The sequence below is a fragment of the Carassius gibelio genome, chromosome B12, assembly GCF_023724105.1.
Source record: "Carassius gibelio isolate Cgi1373 ecotype wild population from Czech Republic chromosome B12, carGib1.2-hapl.c, whole genome shotgun sequence".
Classification (NCBI taxonomy): Eukaryota; Metazoa; Chordata; class Actinopteri; order Cypriniformes; family Cyprinidae; genus Carassius; species Carassius gibelio.
The window spans coordinates 17,277,607-17,292,969 of NC_068407.1; the positions used below are offsets into that span (position 1 = coordinate 17,277,607).

Here is a 15,363-nt window from a genome sequence, read left to right on the forward strand (position 1 = left end):
TCCTCATAGTTACTGTTGTACAGAAAAGTAAAGCTTTACAGAACATCCCATAAGAATGAGCCGAACAAATGACTTTGAACTTGAATTTTTCTATTCATATTATATTATAAAAAAAAAACTATCCAAAAGTAATGACTAAATCTCAAAAAAATACTATCGGTTATCAATTTTATATGTGAAAAGCCAATGAATACAGTTAAGTGTGATCGTGTTATTAGATATGTTAAGTCATTCTTTTAATATTTCATGGTCTTTTTATGTGTGCATAATTTATGTGCTTGACTGGAAAAGAAGTCTAAGAGTAATGTGTCTCTGTGTTCTGGTTCAGATGGGATATACGCCCCTGCATGTGGCCTGTCACTATGGCAATATAAAGATGGTGCACTTCCTCCTGAAGAACCAGGCTAAAGTCAATGCCAAAACCAAGGTAATGCTCACATAAAGCAGTTTGCAGTATACTTGAGGCTTAGGAACTACATTAAAAACTACTACATTTTAAACTCACTTTGTCTCTCATGTTCAGAACGGATACACACCTCTTCACCAGGCAGCTCAGCAGGGTCACACACACATCATTAATCTTCTGCTGCAGCACGGAGCCTCTCCTAATGAGCTGACAGTGGTGAGTGTATCACAACAGCACAAGCTCTTCCAAACAAGATGCGCAAGTCATATTATGAAGAAGTTTGCTGTTATTTTTCTGAGCATTCAGACTTTTTTAGGCCTACATCAAAATAGCAGACAGGAATTTCCTGGGAATTCTTCAATTTTTCATCTTGCATAGGCATGCATTACTTACGTTTTTACTGAAGCAAATATAAAAATGTTGTCCCTGTGATTTATTATACTGTAAATTGTGAATGTAATAAATGGCATACTATATATTGTGTATGTAATAAATTGCATAATAAAACATAAAATGCATAATAAATTAAAACATATATTTATTTATTCATTAATTTAATTAATCTTGTTCTTTTCCCCTTAACCTACAGAATGGAAACACTGCCTTAGCTATTGCCAGGCGCCTGGGTTACATCTCTGTGGTTGACACGCTTAAAGTCGTGACAGAGGAGACGCACACTACTGTGGTGAGGGACTTTGTGTCATAACACTTTCTGTTCCACAGAATACCGTACGCCAGGTGTTATTGTGCTTTAATATAGTGATCCTCAGACAGCGGATCCCAGCACAATAGTTGGTAGCAGGTCTGTTCTCATAGAGTCACAGATACAGTAGATTAGCTATATGCTAATAATATGAGACATACTTTATATTTGATGCAAAGCAAAATGAAGCCACATCAACTAATCATTTTATTTATTTTTTTTTGCTGTTTTTGCAGACGGTGACGGAGAAACATAAATTGAATGTTCCAGAAACAATGAATGAGGTTTTGGACATGTCAGATGATGAAGGTAAACAAGCTTTCATATGACTCTGGTCTATTTTTGTCTTAATGTAAGTTTTTTTTTCTCTCTTCTCTCTTCATTTACATATTATTTCTAACATTTTTTATTTAAATTACACAGTTCGTAGAGCCAATGTGCCTGAAATGCTCAATGAGGACTATATTTCAGATGTTGACGAAGGTATCTCTTATTTTGTGTGGTTTGTTCTTACAGCACCTGCTTGTTTCTTTCTTTTTTCATGTTTTCCAGCTATCTTCTTCTTCAGTCTTTTTTCTGTTATAGATTCTTTTCACAACATGGCTATCTCTTGCTGGCTTTGTATTAGTCGCTAGGCTACTCTTTATGAATGTGGAATTCTTCAATATGCAAATCTCTGTTGGCTTGCATGTATCAAATCTGGGGTTTTGCTATTCTATTAACAACTGTATGTGTAATTTCAATTTCACACATACTCTCCATGGAAATCCAGCCTATAAGTGAAGCATAGTTTTCTTAAGAAGTCTTGGCCGTTAGATATTTCGATAGACGTTTCTTTGGCTCAGTCGGTTTCTGTTTTTGCAGTTAGAATCCACAGAGCTTCAGTGTAAGCTAGAAAGATTGAATAGAAGTTTTCCAGTCAGTTCAATTTTGTATATCTGTTTATTTCATACTGTAACATGATGGTTATGAATGCATTTACCGTATTTTCCGGACTATAAGTCGCACCTGAGTATAAGTCGCACCAAAAATACGTCATGATGAGGAAAAAAACATAAGTCGCATTTATTTAGAACCAAGAACCAAGAGAAAACATTACCGTCTACAGCCACGACAGCTAATGTTTTCTCTCGGTTCATGTCAAATTAATTTTGATAAATAAGTCGCACCTGACTATAAGTCGCAGGACCAGCCAAACTATGAAAAAAGTGTGACTTATAGTCCGGAAAATACGGTAATACTTGATAAAATTCACATCAAGGATTAAAAATGGTTGTTAGGGTGTTGCTGTGTGGTTGTTAGGGCATCGCTTTGCCGTTTCTTACTTGTGCAAAGCAAAAGAATCCACCTTCTAGTCTCTATGATATGTTGGTCACATTACGTTGTTTAAAGCTGTACGTAACATGCTGTCTGAAACCTTCAACAGTTCTGACGTGGTGAATATAGTTTATGCTTATGTGTAACAAGAATACAGCTCTCATTAAACCAGTGTGTGTGTGTGTGTGTGCTGTAGAGACTGGAGCATGGTGTTTAATTACTGTGAACTGATATTCCTGCATACTCAGAGGTATAACTGGCATAACACACATGGCTTCTTATTTACATACTACACCCCTGTGCCCTGAATACACATGGTCACATGAATATAACCTCTACATCCCGCATTTATTTCCTGAATGAAAGTGTCTCCTTTACATTTTCTTTTAGCTGGATGACTAAAAAAAATCGATGAATCAATTCTGCTTACAACGCCAGTTGGCAATTGAATGCAAACGTCTGTTTTGGCATAAAACCTTTTGCCATGGCTGACGCTGCTCTCTTTTTCCATCTGATTCTCTGGCTCTCTCTCTCTGGCAGTGTGAAAGAGCTCAGCTCTGTTTATCCGGGCGTGAGGTGCAGTACTAATAACTCAGATGCCAGGCAAACAGCAGCAGTATCTTACATTTAAAGTCCATGTTTACGTGTTCTTTAGCACATGCTTTTATCTATCAATAGAAAATCCAAACTGAACATATTTATTTTGTTAATACACATTTTCTCGATCTTATTGAGCACAAGTTATTGCAACGTGTATTACATAAAAAAAAATTCAATCAAATTTTTTCTGTAATCTTGAGTCAAGGTGTTTGAGAAGCTTTAGCATTCGTTTCACTCTGATATGCAACACTGAAAAAGTGAATCATTGAATTTACTACATTTTTTAAGGTAAGTGGTTGAAATCAATTTATTTTACATAAATTTAGTTGACCAACTTTCAAAATATTTTTTTTTCAGTTAAATGTAGCTAAAATAAATTGTTTGCAACCACTTACCATAAAAAAGTAGTATAACTTGTTTTAATAAATCATTTATATCATTAAGCCACATATATAACTTGGTTCTATTTATCGGTTGTTGATTGGATTTTGAGATGTGAGCATAGCACTCAAAAGTGGAGGGAAGATGAACGTGAGCTTAAAGCCGCGTTCACACCAAGAACGATAACTATAAAGATAACGATATTACCGTCCACACCAGCGAACGATATCGTCTGTTTATTCTGAGCGCACGTGCGTCTGCCGCTTTAAATCTTCGAGCTCTTATAGCAGAATGGATTCCGATTGGATGTCAATGTTTGTATCGTTCATCAGCTGGAAAAAAATCGTTCTGAAAATTATTCCAACGGTACTGTTTCTCTATGCCTTTATCGTTATAGTTAATATAGTGAAGTTAATATAACATATTATATAGTAATATAGTATATAAAATAGTTTAATATTGAGAATGATTTTTAGAACTATATCTTATCTATATCGTTATCTTTATAGTTATCGTACTTGGTGTGAACGGGCCTTAAGTCTTGCATACATAACCAGAGAGAAGTCAGTAGTTTTCACTGGAATGTCTTATGCATTCTGAGCTCAAATAAATAAATAAAGTTAAAAATGTAACATATGCATTAAGAAAATAGTGATATTTCATTTCATGCCAACTTTAAAATTGCTGGGATTATTAACAGGTGTTGCAATGGGTTCAGTGATTCTGGAACGGAACAGGAGTTTGTGAGTTCCTGGAGTTTGTACTCTGGCAGCTCAAGAACGCTGTTCCCGGGGGGACGCGGTCAGGTGGCAGGCGGTCTTTTTCCATTGCTCTCCCCCCTTTTTTACTATTTGTTCTGCTGCCTGTAGAAGGGCTCTTTTGTTGTGCCTCTGTTTAACAGGGTCTGATTACACAGAGCACCTCGGCACCAGCACAAATTACCATAGTAATACGCCCCTTCCACTTCTATTGTGTCCCACCCCAGCTGGAGGATCTGGGGCATGAGGAATGCTGCGATCCGATCACCACACTCGCTCCCGCGATGGCCTCACACAGATCAGACTCGCGCCGGCCCCTTGCTGTTTGAACGTCCTGTCAGGCTGCAGCAGAGGGGTGTGTGTGTGTGTGTGTGTGTGCACAGACAGAGGCAACTGGATCGTTTCAGACACTGTGGACAGGACCGTATAGTGGACATGTGGAAGTAATCGTGCCGTTTGGAGTTTACCGGATTGAGGAAGTGTGGCTACTGGGAGTGAAAGAGGACAAAGAGGACCTGTAAATAATTTTAAAGCTGATGTTGAGATGAAGGATGGATTTGGCTGGTCAGTGTAAGAAGTCTTGTTTATAACAAATGGCTGTTACTGATTCAATCACGCTGTCCAAAAAACACATCACACAATAGTTTTAGAAGTGGTAGGGAAGCCGAAGTGTGAGAAAGGATATCAGTGTCTGTGTGTTTAAGTTTACTTACAAAACTGTGACCAGAAGTTTGCTTTAACCTTTTCGGGACATTCTTAATGAAAGTAAATGTTCTTTTTAAGTCTGTAAAATGTCTAATGATCTTGGTAAAAGTTCAAAAGTGTGTGCTGTGTTCACTCACCACTTGTTAGAATAGTTTTGCTGACCTGTTAACTTGTGATAGTGCTCAGGGTGCTAGTGAATCGCTTTATTGTGTAAGAGGCAGAACAGATTTGGGTTTCTTTTTAGGACATTTCACAATTTAATTATTGTGTGTGTTTGCTTGAAAGAGAGTGAAAGTTTCAGTTCACTGGGGCTGATTTTGGGGGGAGGTGGTTGGCTCTGTGAATAGCAGCGGAGTACAGGGGGAGGAGGGGGGTCGATGGTGGAATGCTGTGTTCCCCAATTTCTCTCCTAACATGCATTCACAACATAGTTGAATGTGTGGCCCAATTATGGTTTTTATGTAAACATTATGTGACGGAGCTGTTTTGTGAATGACAATGTGAACAGAAACTAATTATGTTGATTCTGGGCCACTTCAAAAAGTGCAAAATAAATCTGATTCAACACTGGCTAGAGTTTTTCTAAATCTTTAACCGTAAATGTTTATGAATTTATGCCTTAAATTCAGACCAAACAGACAATTGACATTCAAAAGAACAAACAGACATTTAGACTTTTTGTTGGTTTGTGTATAATTTAAGCTATCAATTCCAAAAAAGTAAAATGGTAACGTAAATTAACTGGTCAAAAATATTATTTATATTATTTAAATGAACCAAGCTACAGTATATACATCGATTTATACATTTAAAAAAAAATGGGTGAGAATATTTGTTACTATATAGTTTTACTGTTATATTGTTTATACTTTTATACTCTTTCTTTCTTTCTTTTTTAACTGATTGTTTTTTAAAGAAATGTAGGATTAAATGTTTAGTCATTTTTGCAATTTTAGGTATATACTCAAATTTTTTTCTTTTTTATTAGATTATTTTACATTTTTGTTAGTGTACAAAATGACATGATCTATTTGTGTGCTGAATTATGATAGGTCATATTTCTTGTGGTTATATGTAAATATATATGACCTGGTCTTTTTGTATTATAGTATTATGGATGCCTTTAGATCAAATAATTTATTAGTTTTATTATATATTATACAGAAACCTATAATAATTTTTTATTTAATATATATCTTGTAATCTTATGTAAAATATATTTATATAAATGCTTACATATATTTATATTTCTACTGTATTTATGAGAAATGATTAATAAATATATATATATATATATATATATATATATATATATATATATATATATAGATAGATAGATAGATAGATAGATAGATAGATAGATAGATAGATAGATTTAATATATATTTTATTAGTAGTAGTTTTAGCATTGTAGGTCATGTGTAAATTCTCCTCAAAATTCATCAAATCATAATTGGGTGCTTTTTCTTGCTGCGCGACCCTAGCCTTCCTCTTCTTTTCTCTGCATTCTAGTCTTCCTCTCTCTGCTTCTGTGACCCACTTCACTGCTGCTCTGCTGTAGTGTCCATTAACTGCAACTTCAGAGGATGGATGGCCTGTTTGAATCTATCTTGTCAGGGATGCATATTAAAAACAGATTTATGGTCACCATGAGCGAGCTGCAGGCTGCAACATATGGTCTTGATGTTCTCTAAGTGCTTTGCTTACATTTCTCGACTTATAATAACGTAATCTAAACAAAAATTGCATGAATCTGCAGCTATGAAAGATTTCGGGGAGTGTGCCAGTGACTGTTGAGGGATTGTGGGATCGGTGTGGGGCATTTTGGTCCAGCCATTCATTCTTAACGCCAACATGAAATCAAAATGTACCCTATTTACTTCGTCTCACTCCCCATGATTCATCGGTGCACATTTTTCCAAAGAAAAATGGAAAACATGATGGAAGTTAAATGGGTTTTGAATGTCATTCATGTTGACTTTACAGGCTCAGTGTTTCTCTGAAGGGTGTAGTCATTCTTTATTTTGCGGACAGGTGAGGATGCGATGACAGGAGAAACAGACAAGTACCTGGGACCGCAGGATCTGCGAGAGCTCGGAGACGACTCTCTCCCTCAGGAAGGATACGTGGGATTCAGCGTCGGAGCCCGTACGGCCAGGTAATATTCCCTCACCGCATGCAGACAGTGACATGACAGTGAAAAAAGCATATACATCACGTAAAGCTGTAGATGCTACAGCGCCCAAAAAATATTCATGCCTAAATTTGTGATTTATGTATTTGTATTGCATATATATTTTCCATGCATTTGAATATTGTTTTAACAAATAAACTTAATGTGATGCTTAATTGTCAGTCATATATGAATAAAACAGGTAGGATTTTCATTAATATTAATAATAATAATAATACAAACCGCACATGTTCTGAGTCCTGAAGTTTTAACAATTGAGTCATACTCTTAACATCAGTATATCTATAGGAATCATGCTGTACATTTGTATCAGTACTAATATCATCTAAATATAGTTTAGGATTAATAAACATATATTAGGTATTTGGATGACAGCATTTCACAATATCTTTACTGTTGGACCAGGTTAACAGACCACACGAGATATGAGAAGATGTTAGACCATTTAAAGGGACAGTTCACCCAAATTGTGCTTGTCCTCATGTTGATCCAAACCCATGTGACTGTTTTTCCACTGTAAAACTAAATTAGATGTCTTGAAGAATATACACTCAGAATAACTATCATCTAAAAGATCTGGTTTCTGAAAGGAGTAGTATTGATGGCCACAGCACCCAGCTGTTAGTTCCTGATTCCTGTCTTATCTAAAGGCAGTACGCTCTTTATTTACATTGTGTGTTGGCCGCCTGCTGTCATCTTTTGATTCAGTAGCATGTGCTGTTGAGTGAGAAGGCCGTAGCTAATTTTTAACCTCCATGTAACTCGCTTCAGGGCATTTTCCCTCCGATAAACAGAAGTTTGACCGCATTCAATAATCAAAAGGGTTGAGTGAGATTTCACAGTACTGTACACGCAACAAAACAGGAAATTACAATCATGTTCAATAATAGCATTTGTCACAGAGAGGACACTTTTTATCTAATGACTTGACATTATGGTGTAAAAGCAGATTTTATTTTTTTAAAGTATTTATGTCTCAGTGAAAACAAGAATCATGTGATAGAAATGCTTGGGTTGGATGTCATATGTTTCCATGTGACTTTCTTTTTGCTTTATTCTTTAAAGGGGTCATAGCATGTTTTTTAGGCATTCATCATATTGTTTATTTTTTTGACTGATATTATTAATTTATTGTATTATTTATTGTGACTTATTATTATATATTATGATATTATTCATTTATCAGAATAATCCAGTATTGCTTATTTATTGCCCAATATGAAATGCCTATATTTAATTAATCATGAGCATTGATTAATCAAAATGTTAACTTTTTTCAATTATTATTACTATATTTCCAATATCTTACTATTCTTTTTCATATTTTTTTTACATTCAGAAAATTATTTATTGTGGTTTTAGTGTTTTTTTTATATTCAAATTTTTAAGATAAAGTAGTATACATTTCTGCATTTATTTATTGCAGTTGGCCATAGCAAGAAGACAATTATATAATTATCAGCCTATCACTATCGGCTATCGTCCCTCCCTTATACATACATATTGTATAAATGCATTATGAAATAAATTGGGCGTTCTTTGTGTCTGTTCCTTTAAGAAACGCTCTCTTTGGGTGTGAAATGAGATACAGCACATTCCATTTCCTCATCTCATGGGAGTCATGGGATTCTGGCACTGGACCTGGAGTTTTGCAAGGAATAACAAATGTAGCAGCACCATATACATAACTGTTTGATCATAAAGGCACAAGTGTTGGGGAAGTGGTGTTCAGTTGCCTTACAGAGAATTGCTTGAGATATAGACATCATGATAACTTGTGATAACCTCTTACATGTTTAGTGTATCCTGTCTTTGTTCTTTTCTTCACATATGCCAAATATCATGTCCTAATAAATTAAAGAATAAAAGAGGAGTTAACTTCAGTTAATTAGTAGAGATCGATTGATATATCGATTTACCGATATTTTCCCCGATATTTAAGAATTTTAACATAATCGGATATCGGTTTTGTAATATTGGATTCGGCTATCTTGTGGGTGTTTTGAGAATTGTGTGCTAGATCGCAATTGTAGTGTTTGAGGATACGAGACAACAACAGCGTCGTGCAGCTAGGCCTGCTTGAATTGCTGTAGTTAGTAAACTTAATTTAACATAACAGTAAAAAAAAAAAAAAAAACATGACTAAAAAGAGGAAAAACCAAAGTGAAGTATGTTCTTTCTTCACTCAGTCATTTATTTACTTTATAACATTTAATAAATATCGGTTCTGCGTATTGGTTATCGGGGACATAAACATGCAAATAATTGGTATCGGTAAAAAACAATAAAAAAAAAAATCAATATCGGTCGATCACTATTTATTAGTGTGTGTAAGAGTACAGCACAATGCAGCCCCAGACATGAGTCTCTGACTCATTCAGCCACTGCATTTCTGATCTGTTGCCTTCAATTTCCTCTGTTCTTCCTCTTCCATTCCAAACAATCACCATAGTCCTAAAGTCAGGTAAGAGGGCATGATGCTTCCGACCCCTCCCATCCTATATCCCGAATCATTCTGAAACCATGGAACGTTGTTGTGTACCGTGCTTTGTACATTGTTTTTCATTTGATGAAGTATACACATTCTTGGTGTCTGTGGACTATGGTTTCATTTCGATTTTAGATTTGGTGTGTGAACCTGATTTGTCAAGTTTTTCTCTTTTCTTTCTTTTTTTTCAGGTGTTATTGTCGTAAACATTTTGAGTTTTTGTCCTCTTGAGTCCAGTTACTGTACAAAATATTTTCTTAATGTAGCTTCCAGGGATGCATGAAGAGCCTCATCGGCTGAATCAGATTTCATCCATTTAAATCTGCAAACTCACAGACTCACAGTACACACTCACAAGAAACAGATTCTCCTTTGGCAGTCAGACGTAGCCTGATTTTGCTGTGAACTGAGAACTCACGTCATATTGATTTCTGATTGGGCACCTGATGCACCTGGCCTTACTGCAAATAGTAATCAAGTCAAGACAATGATGCAAATAGAAATGAGTCAAGAAACAATAAACAACTTCCAGATCTGTTTTAGCTTCAGTACAGTTTTATATAATTTTCCATTTGCTAGCTACATTCCATTATTTAATGTTACTCTCAAACAGCTTTAGAGAATGTCCCATATGAATAGTAGGTTCTCTGCGACAGTGATTTTTTTTTTTTTTTTTTTTTTTTTTTGTCAGATGTGCTTAAAGAGCAGTAAAAAAAAAAAAAAAAAAAAAAAAAAAGACAGGACATTATTCATATATCAATTTATTAAATTGGATAGAATTAAAAAAATCGGTGGATTTCTACCACAGTGACGAATCAGTGCATAAATTAAATCGTATTAGGTTATAAGCATTTAATTTGAAGAAAATATAGATTTTTCTTACTGTTGTTCTGCATGTATTTAAAGATTTGGAAAAGAAAGAAGAACCATGTTTATTCTCTCCAACTATTATAAGTCCACTGGCAATAAAGTGTATTTCTGTAAATTTCCATTTTATGTTAAAACCCACAGATCCTCCTTATAGATTTACTTTATAAAAGCTCAGAAGTCTGTCTCATTATGTGTTATTAACAGTGGGGTTTAAATAAGTACCAATTGCATAGCTTTGAAAAAACAGTCTGGCACACATTTGTGTCTCATTCATTCAGTCATTACAAATATTAACCAGCGTCCCATTTAAGATGCTGCACATCTGTTAATTCATCTCTAGACATCTATTCTCCTGTGTTCTCTTAACGTCTAACCCATCACACCACTACAAATGTCTCTCTTGTGGATTTGATCCTTGTTTGGGCTATTGTGCATCAATTCCCTGGAAGTTGCATGCATTAATGAGTGTTTTTGTTTTTGTGTCTGTGTGTGTGTGTGTGTGTGTGTATGTGTTGTGTGTCTTTCATTGTCACTCCCCCGCACTGTATGGTATTAATGTAATGCCAACAGTCTGCGCTCCTTCAGTTCGGATAGGTCCAACGCACTCAACCGGACCTCCTTCACCCGTGACAGCATGATGATTGAAGAGATCCTGGCGCCGAACAAGGACACGGTATGCCTTTCAGATTCTGTGCTCGCCTTAGTGCTTTCTTTTGAGCTGTTTTGAGTTTTATATCATGTGGAAGTTCATAATTTGGAAATTTGAGCAGTTAAAAGCACACAGACCATAATGTTCTCTGCACCAATTAAACTCAGCATACCTGACTCTAAAACAATATTCTCATTTGCTGAAGGAATACATGTCCTCATTAACAACAACAACAAAAAAAGTGCCATTGCAAGTGTTAGTGCCATTGCATATACCATAAAATGTGAATACGGTAATTGCAACAAAACAACATGGTATTATCATGGTATTATGGTATAACGGCAGCAACAGATTAATGTTAATTTCTTTGGTTAAGCTATTTTTCTTCTATATTATATCTATAGACAGAAAGATTGATTTTAAACCCATTTATGAACTATTTCCCTTATGAAAATTACACTTTATCATACCTAATAAAAAAAGAGTACTTAATATACTTCAGAAATCTAGTAAACAAAAAAAAAGATATATATATATATATATATATATATATATATATATATATATATATATATATATATATATATATATATATATTTAAAAGAATATGGGCCCTTTTATACACCCAGCGCAATCTGATGCAAGCCGCAACAAAAGTCTGTTTGCTAGTTTCAGTCCAGCGCCGTTCGCATTTTCCCGTCCAGCGCTACGTCTTTTCATTAGCGAATGCATTTGCGCCCATTTGTGCACCTATAGGCGTGCTGGTCTAAAAAAGAGGTGTGTTCAGGCGCATTGCTATTGCAATGCTATTTTAATGAGCTGAAAATAGACTGCGCCATAGACCAACTCAAACCTGGTCTAAAGTCAATGGCGCAATATTTTTTGGTTATTTAAAGAGCGCATTGGTAGAAAATGCGCCTTTGGGTGGGTCCACAGTGCGCATTGACTTTGCTTATTACACAGGGATGCGCATCACCAAACTTGCCAAATATTAAAAACAAAAGGATTATAGTGTAACATAATTAAGCTACCTATTTGCAATTCCAAAAATGTGCCCTGGTGCACAGACCGTTTTTCCGTCATTAAAATAGCAAAAGTGGATTTGGACATTCCCTGAGTGCACCTGCGCCATGCGATTTAGACTTTGCATTTAGATCGTTAAAATAGGGCCCTATATGTTATTTAATATTTATGGACACTTAATTATTCTTACTTTACAAGTAAATAAAACTAATATTATAGTTAACCTACATATTATTATATTATATTATATTATAGTTTAAATTTGTTAAATGCATTTAAGAGTTGAACTGTGCTTTTTGAGCATATCTTTATATGTAATATCATAATTACTTTAATTGCCTTTGAAATATGGTTCAAATGAACTGACAAGCATTATAATACCTAAACTGTAATTGTGACATTTCTATTGAAACTTGTATGTCATGTATTGAAATATATTTGTTTCTACACATTTGTAATAGTGCATTTGCAATTTATTAGTACATTTCATATATAATGAAATGGAATAATAAAAAAGACATTACAGTTGAAATTATATTAGTCAGAGAAGTGTATTTTAAGTGCACTTAAGTGGCCTTTTATTTGAATAATATTTTATTATCTGTATGTACAGCATTGTAAATATGTACTTTTAAGTTTTGAACTACCGTATTTTTCGGACTATAAGCACCTGAGTATAAGTCACATCAGTCCAAAAATACGTCATGATGAGGAAAAAAACATATATAAGTCGCACCGGACTATAAGTCGCATTTATATAGAACCAAGCACCAAGAGAAAACATTACCAATTACAGCCACGAGAGGGCGCTCTATGCTGCTCAGTGGTTGACTACAGGAGAACTGAGCAGCATAGAGCGCCCTCTCGCGGCTGTAATCGGTAATGTTTTCTCTTGGTTCATGTCTCTTAGTTCATTTCTCTCAGTTCATGTCAAATTAATTTTGATAAATAAGTCGCACCTGACTATAATTCGCAGGACCAGCCAAACTATGAAAAAAAGTGAGACTTATAGTCCGGAAAATACGGTATAGACAAGTACACATTCAATACAATTAAAAACACTTATTATTCTCAAGAGGTAACACAGATGTTTGATAAGAGCCAATCACAATTCAGTGTGCAAATATAATAGTGGTATAATCAATATCTATATATTTTGAATAATGGAAAGTCAAATAATGTAAGTTAATGGGAGAATTCTGTGAAGTTTACTAAACAAAAGTACAAAGCACAACAAAGGCCAGAAATATACTTAACTATGCAGTATGCATGTAAACTTTAGTACTGAGTATGCAAATAAAGAACTGATGGGCCAAAAATCCAGAAATCGCAGAAATGATTAAAGCACTATTCACACAGTAAAATATATAATGAGAGTGAAAAGTTACACTTTATTGTTAAAGATTGTGAAGTCGTTTTGTCTATCAATGTTGATCAGTGCATATGGAGTGATTCAGAATCTGTCTCTTCTCTTCAAACGCTTCAGGGGGTCTGTAGAGAAATGGCCACCCTTGTTGACTCTCATTTTAAGGTATAAAATGCATTAAGGAATTCTGCATTGTTTCTTAATCCACAACCCAATGCAGGCAAACAAAAGCTTTGCTCCACAAGATGCATTTACTGTTCTTTTATGTCCTGCTTTTCAGTCCAGATTCTTTCCTTTCTCTATCTGTTGAATTTTTATAGCTTAGCTTTTCATATTGTTTTGGCTGTTTTGGTCTTGCATCAGGGGGCTTCTTCCATTTATCTTCAACCACCTAGAAATACTTCTCCTGCATGTTGTTTTGTTGATTGTGATTGTCATCATCAACCACAAGGCAAGGTGATTATCGTGTGGTTGAGCTGTTAATAGCAGAGTGCAGAGTCTCAGTCTCATACAGTATGAGAGGACTGAAAGCACTAGCCGTTTACCGTGGTTCACCACAGAACCGCAGTGAATGGAAATATGAGTAGCATGTTCAGTTCTGAACAAGCTTGTTTCGTGTTTCAGCACCTGGCTTTATCAAAAGATTACAACACAGACTCGATGAGGCGCTGTAGCTGGACTCCAGAGACTCTGGACAACGTGAACCTGGTCTCCAGCCCCGTCCACTCAGGGTAAAGCCAACATCACCACTACTATTCTCATACTTCAAACTTTTTCAAAAAGCTTTTTTGAGCTTGTGAAATTAACTTCGTTTTTTGGCCTGATTTTGTTCAAAAAGTCATCACAACAGTTCATTGTTTTATTTCACTTTAAAATTAAGTGCAAATTATATGCCATATGTGACACTGTAAAAGTGTGTTATTTCTCATTTTTTTGGTAGAAGAAACCAAAAAAATTCTACATTACATGAAGGATCCATTTCTAGGGACCAGAAAGAAGCAATACAGTTTTTTGTTTCCGATTCCAATGTCTTCTTATAATTTCCGATTCTTTATAATGCTTAGTTTTAGATATCAAGTCAAACATTTAGATATCAAACATATTTATACTGTGCCTTCTGTAGCACAGACAGCAGCAGGAGTATTAGGCTGCTATCACTTTAAGACCTAAAGCAGTGGTTCCCAACCTTTTTCAACTCGCGGCCCACACAACCAAACACATATGTTTGCGCGGCCCACTTCAAAAAAATTAACTGACCCCGCTATTGTTGGGTTAATAACTTAGTACTCAGAAGCTAGATTTTAAACTATATTTATTGAATAAACTAGGGCTGTGCGATTTGGACAAAAAAAACTAGGGGGCCGCAGACCACAGGTTGAAAACCACTGACCTAAAGCATAGGTCTAATATATTGTCACACATGGCTTTTCTTTCTCAACTGTTTACTTCACTTAAGACAAAATCGACTGTGTTTATGAGGATATTTTGACATCATTTTGTGGTTATTTGTCCAGTCAAGTGCAAGAAGATGCGAAAGAGAACTCAATTCAGTATCTGCTCACTGTATGAGAGACAGCTTTTTGTAAATGTGCTTTGGGTATTTGCACATCACACGAGTGCCGAATTGACTTCTTTCAGTGGTTTAAAATCACATTCGGATGTCTTAGTGCTAATATTAAAGCTCTTATGATTTTTTTTCCCCCCATATTCCCTATTCCACTTGTTTCTTTGCAGCGTTTCTCCCTCACCCCTTCAGTATGACAACAGGTGACGGTTGATCATGTTATCACAGTTTCTCCTCCCTGTGTTTGTGTTGTTGCTGTTCTCAACTCAACTTCTAGGGAAACACAGCCCAGGCCAATATATCAGTATAGATCACTATTTGATAATATCTTCACAAGCC

General features: G+C 35.3%; 1 protein-coding gene across 7 annotated transcripts in view; it reads left to right on the plus strand.

Moving 5' to 3' along the window:
• The window catches only part of LOC127969570 (ankyrin-3), a 186,971-nt gene that overhangs the window by 142,877 nt on the left and 28,731 nt on the right, over window positions 1-15,363 (plus strand). For 4 of the 7 annotated variants that reach the window (XM_052571629.1, XM_052571626.1, XM_052571624.1 and 1 more), the window contains 8 exons: window positions 329-427; window positions 524-622; window positions 996-1,091; window positions 1,346-1,418; window positions 1,533-1,592; window positions 6,905-7,028; window positions 10,993-11,095; window positions 14,085-14,191. In XM_052571629.1, the coding sequence (XP_052427589.1) occupies window positions 329-427; window positions 524-622; window positions 996-1,091; window positions 1,346-1,418; window positions 1,533-1,592; window positions 6,905-7,028; window positions 10,993-11,095; window positions 14,085-14,191 (761 nt within the window). Of the gene's footprint in view, window positions 1-328; window positions 428-523; window positions 623-995; window positions 1,092-1,345; window positions 1,419-1,532; window positions 1,593-6,904; window positions 7,029-10,992; window positions 11,096-13,580; window positions 13,626-14,084; window positions 14,192-15,194; window positions 15,228-15,363 lie in introns of all 7 variants that reach the window. The other 3 variants (XM_052571630.1, XM_052571627.1, XM_052571623.1) reach the window with 2 other exon arrangements.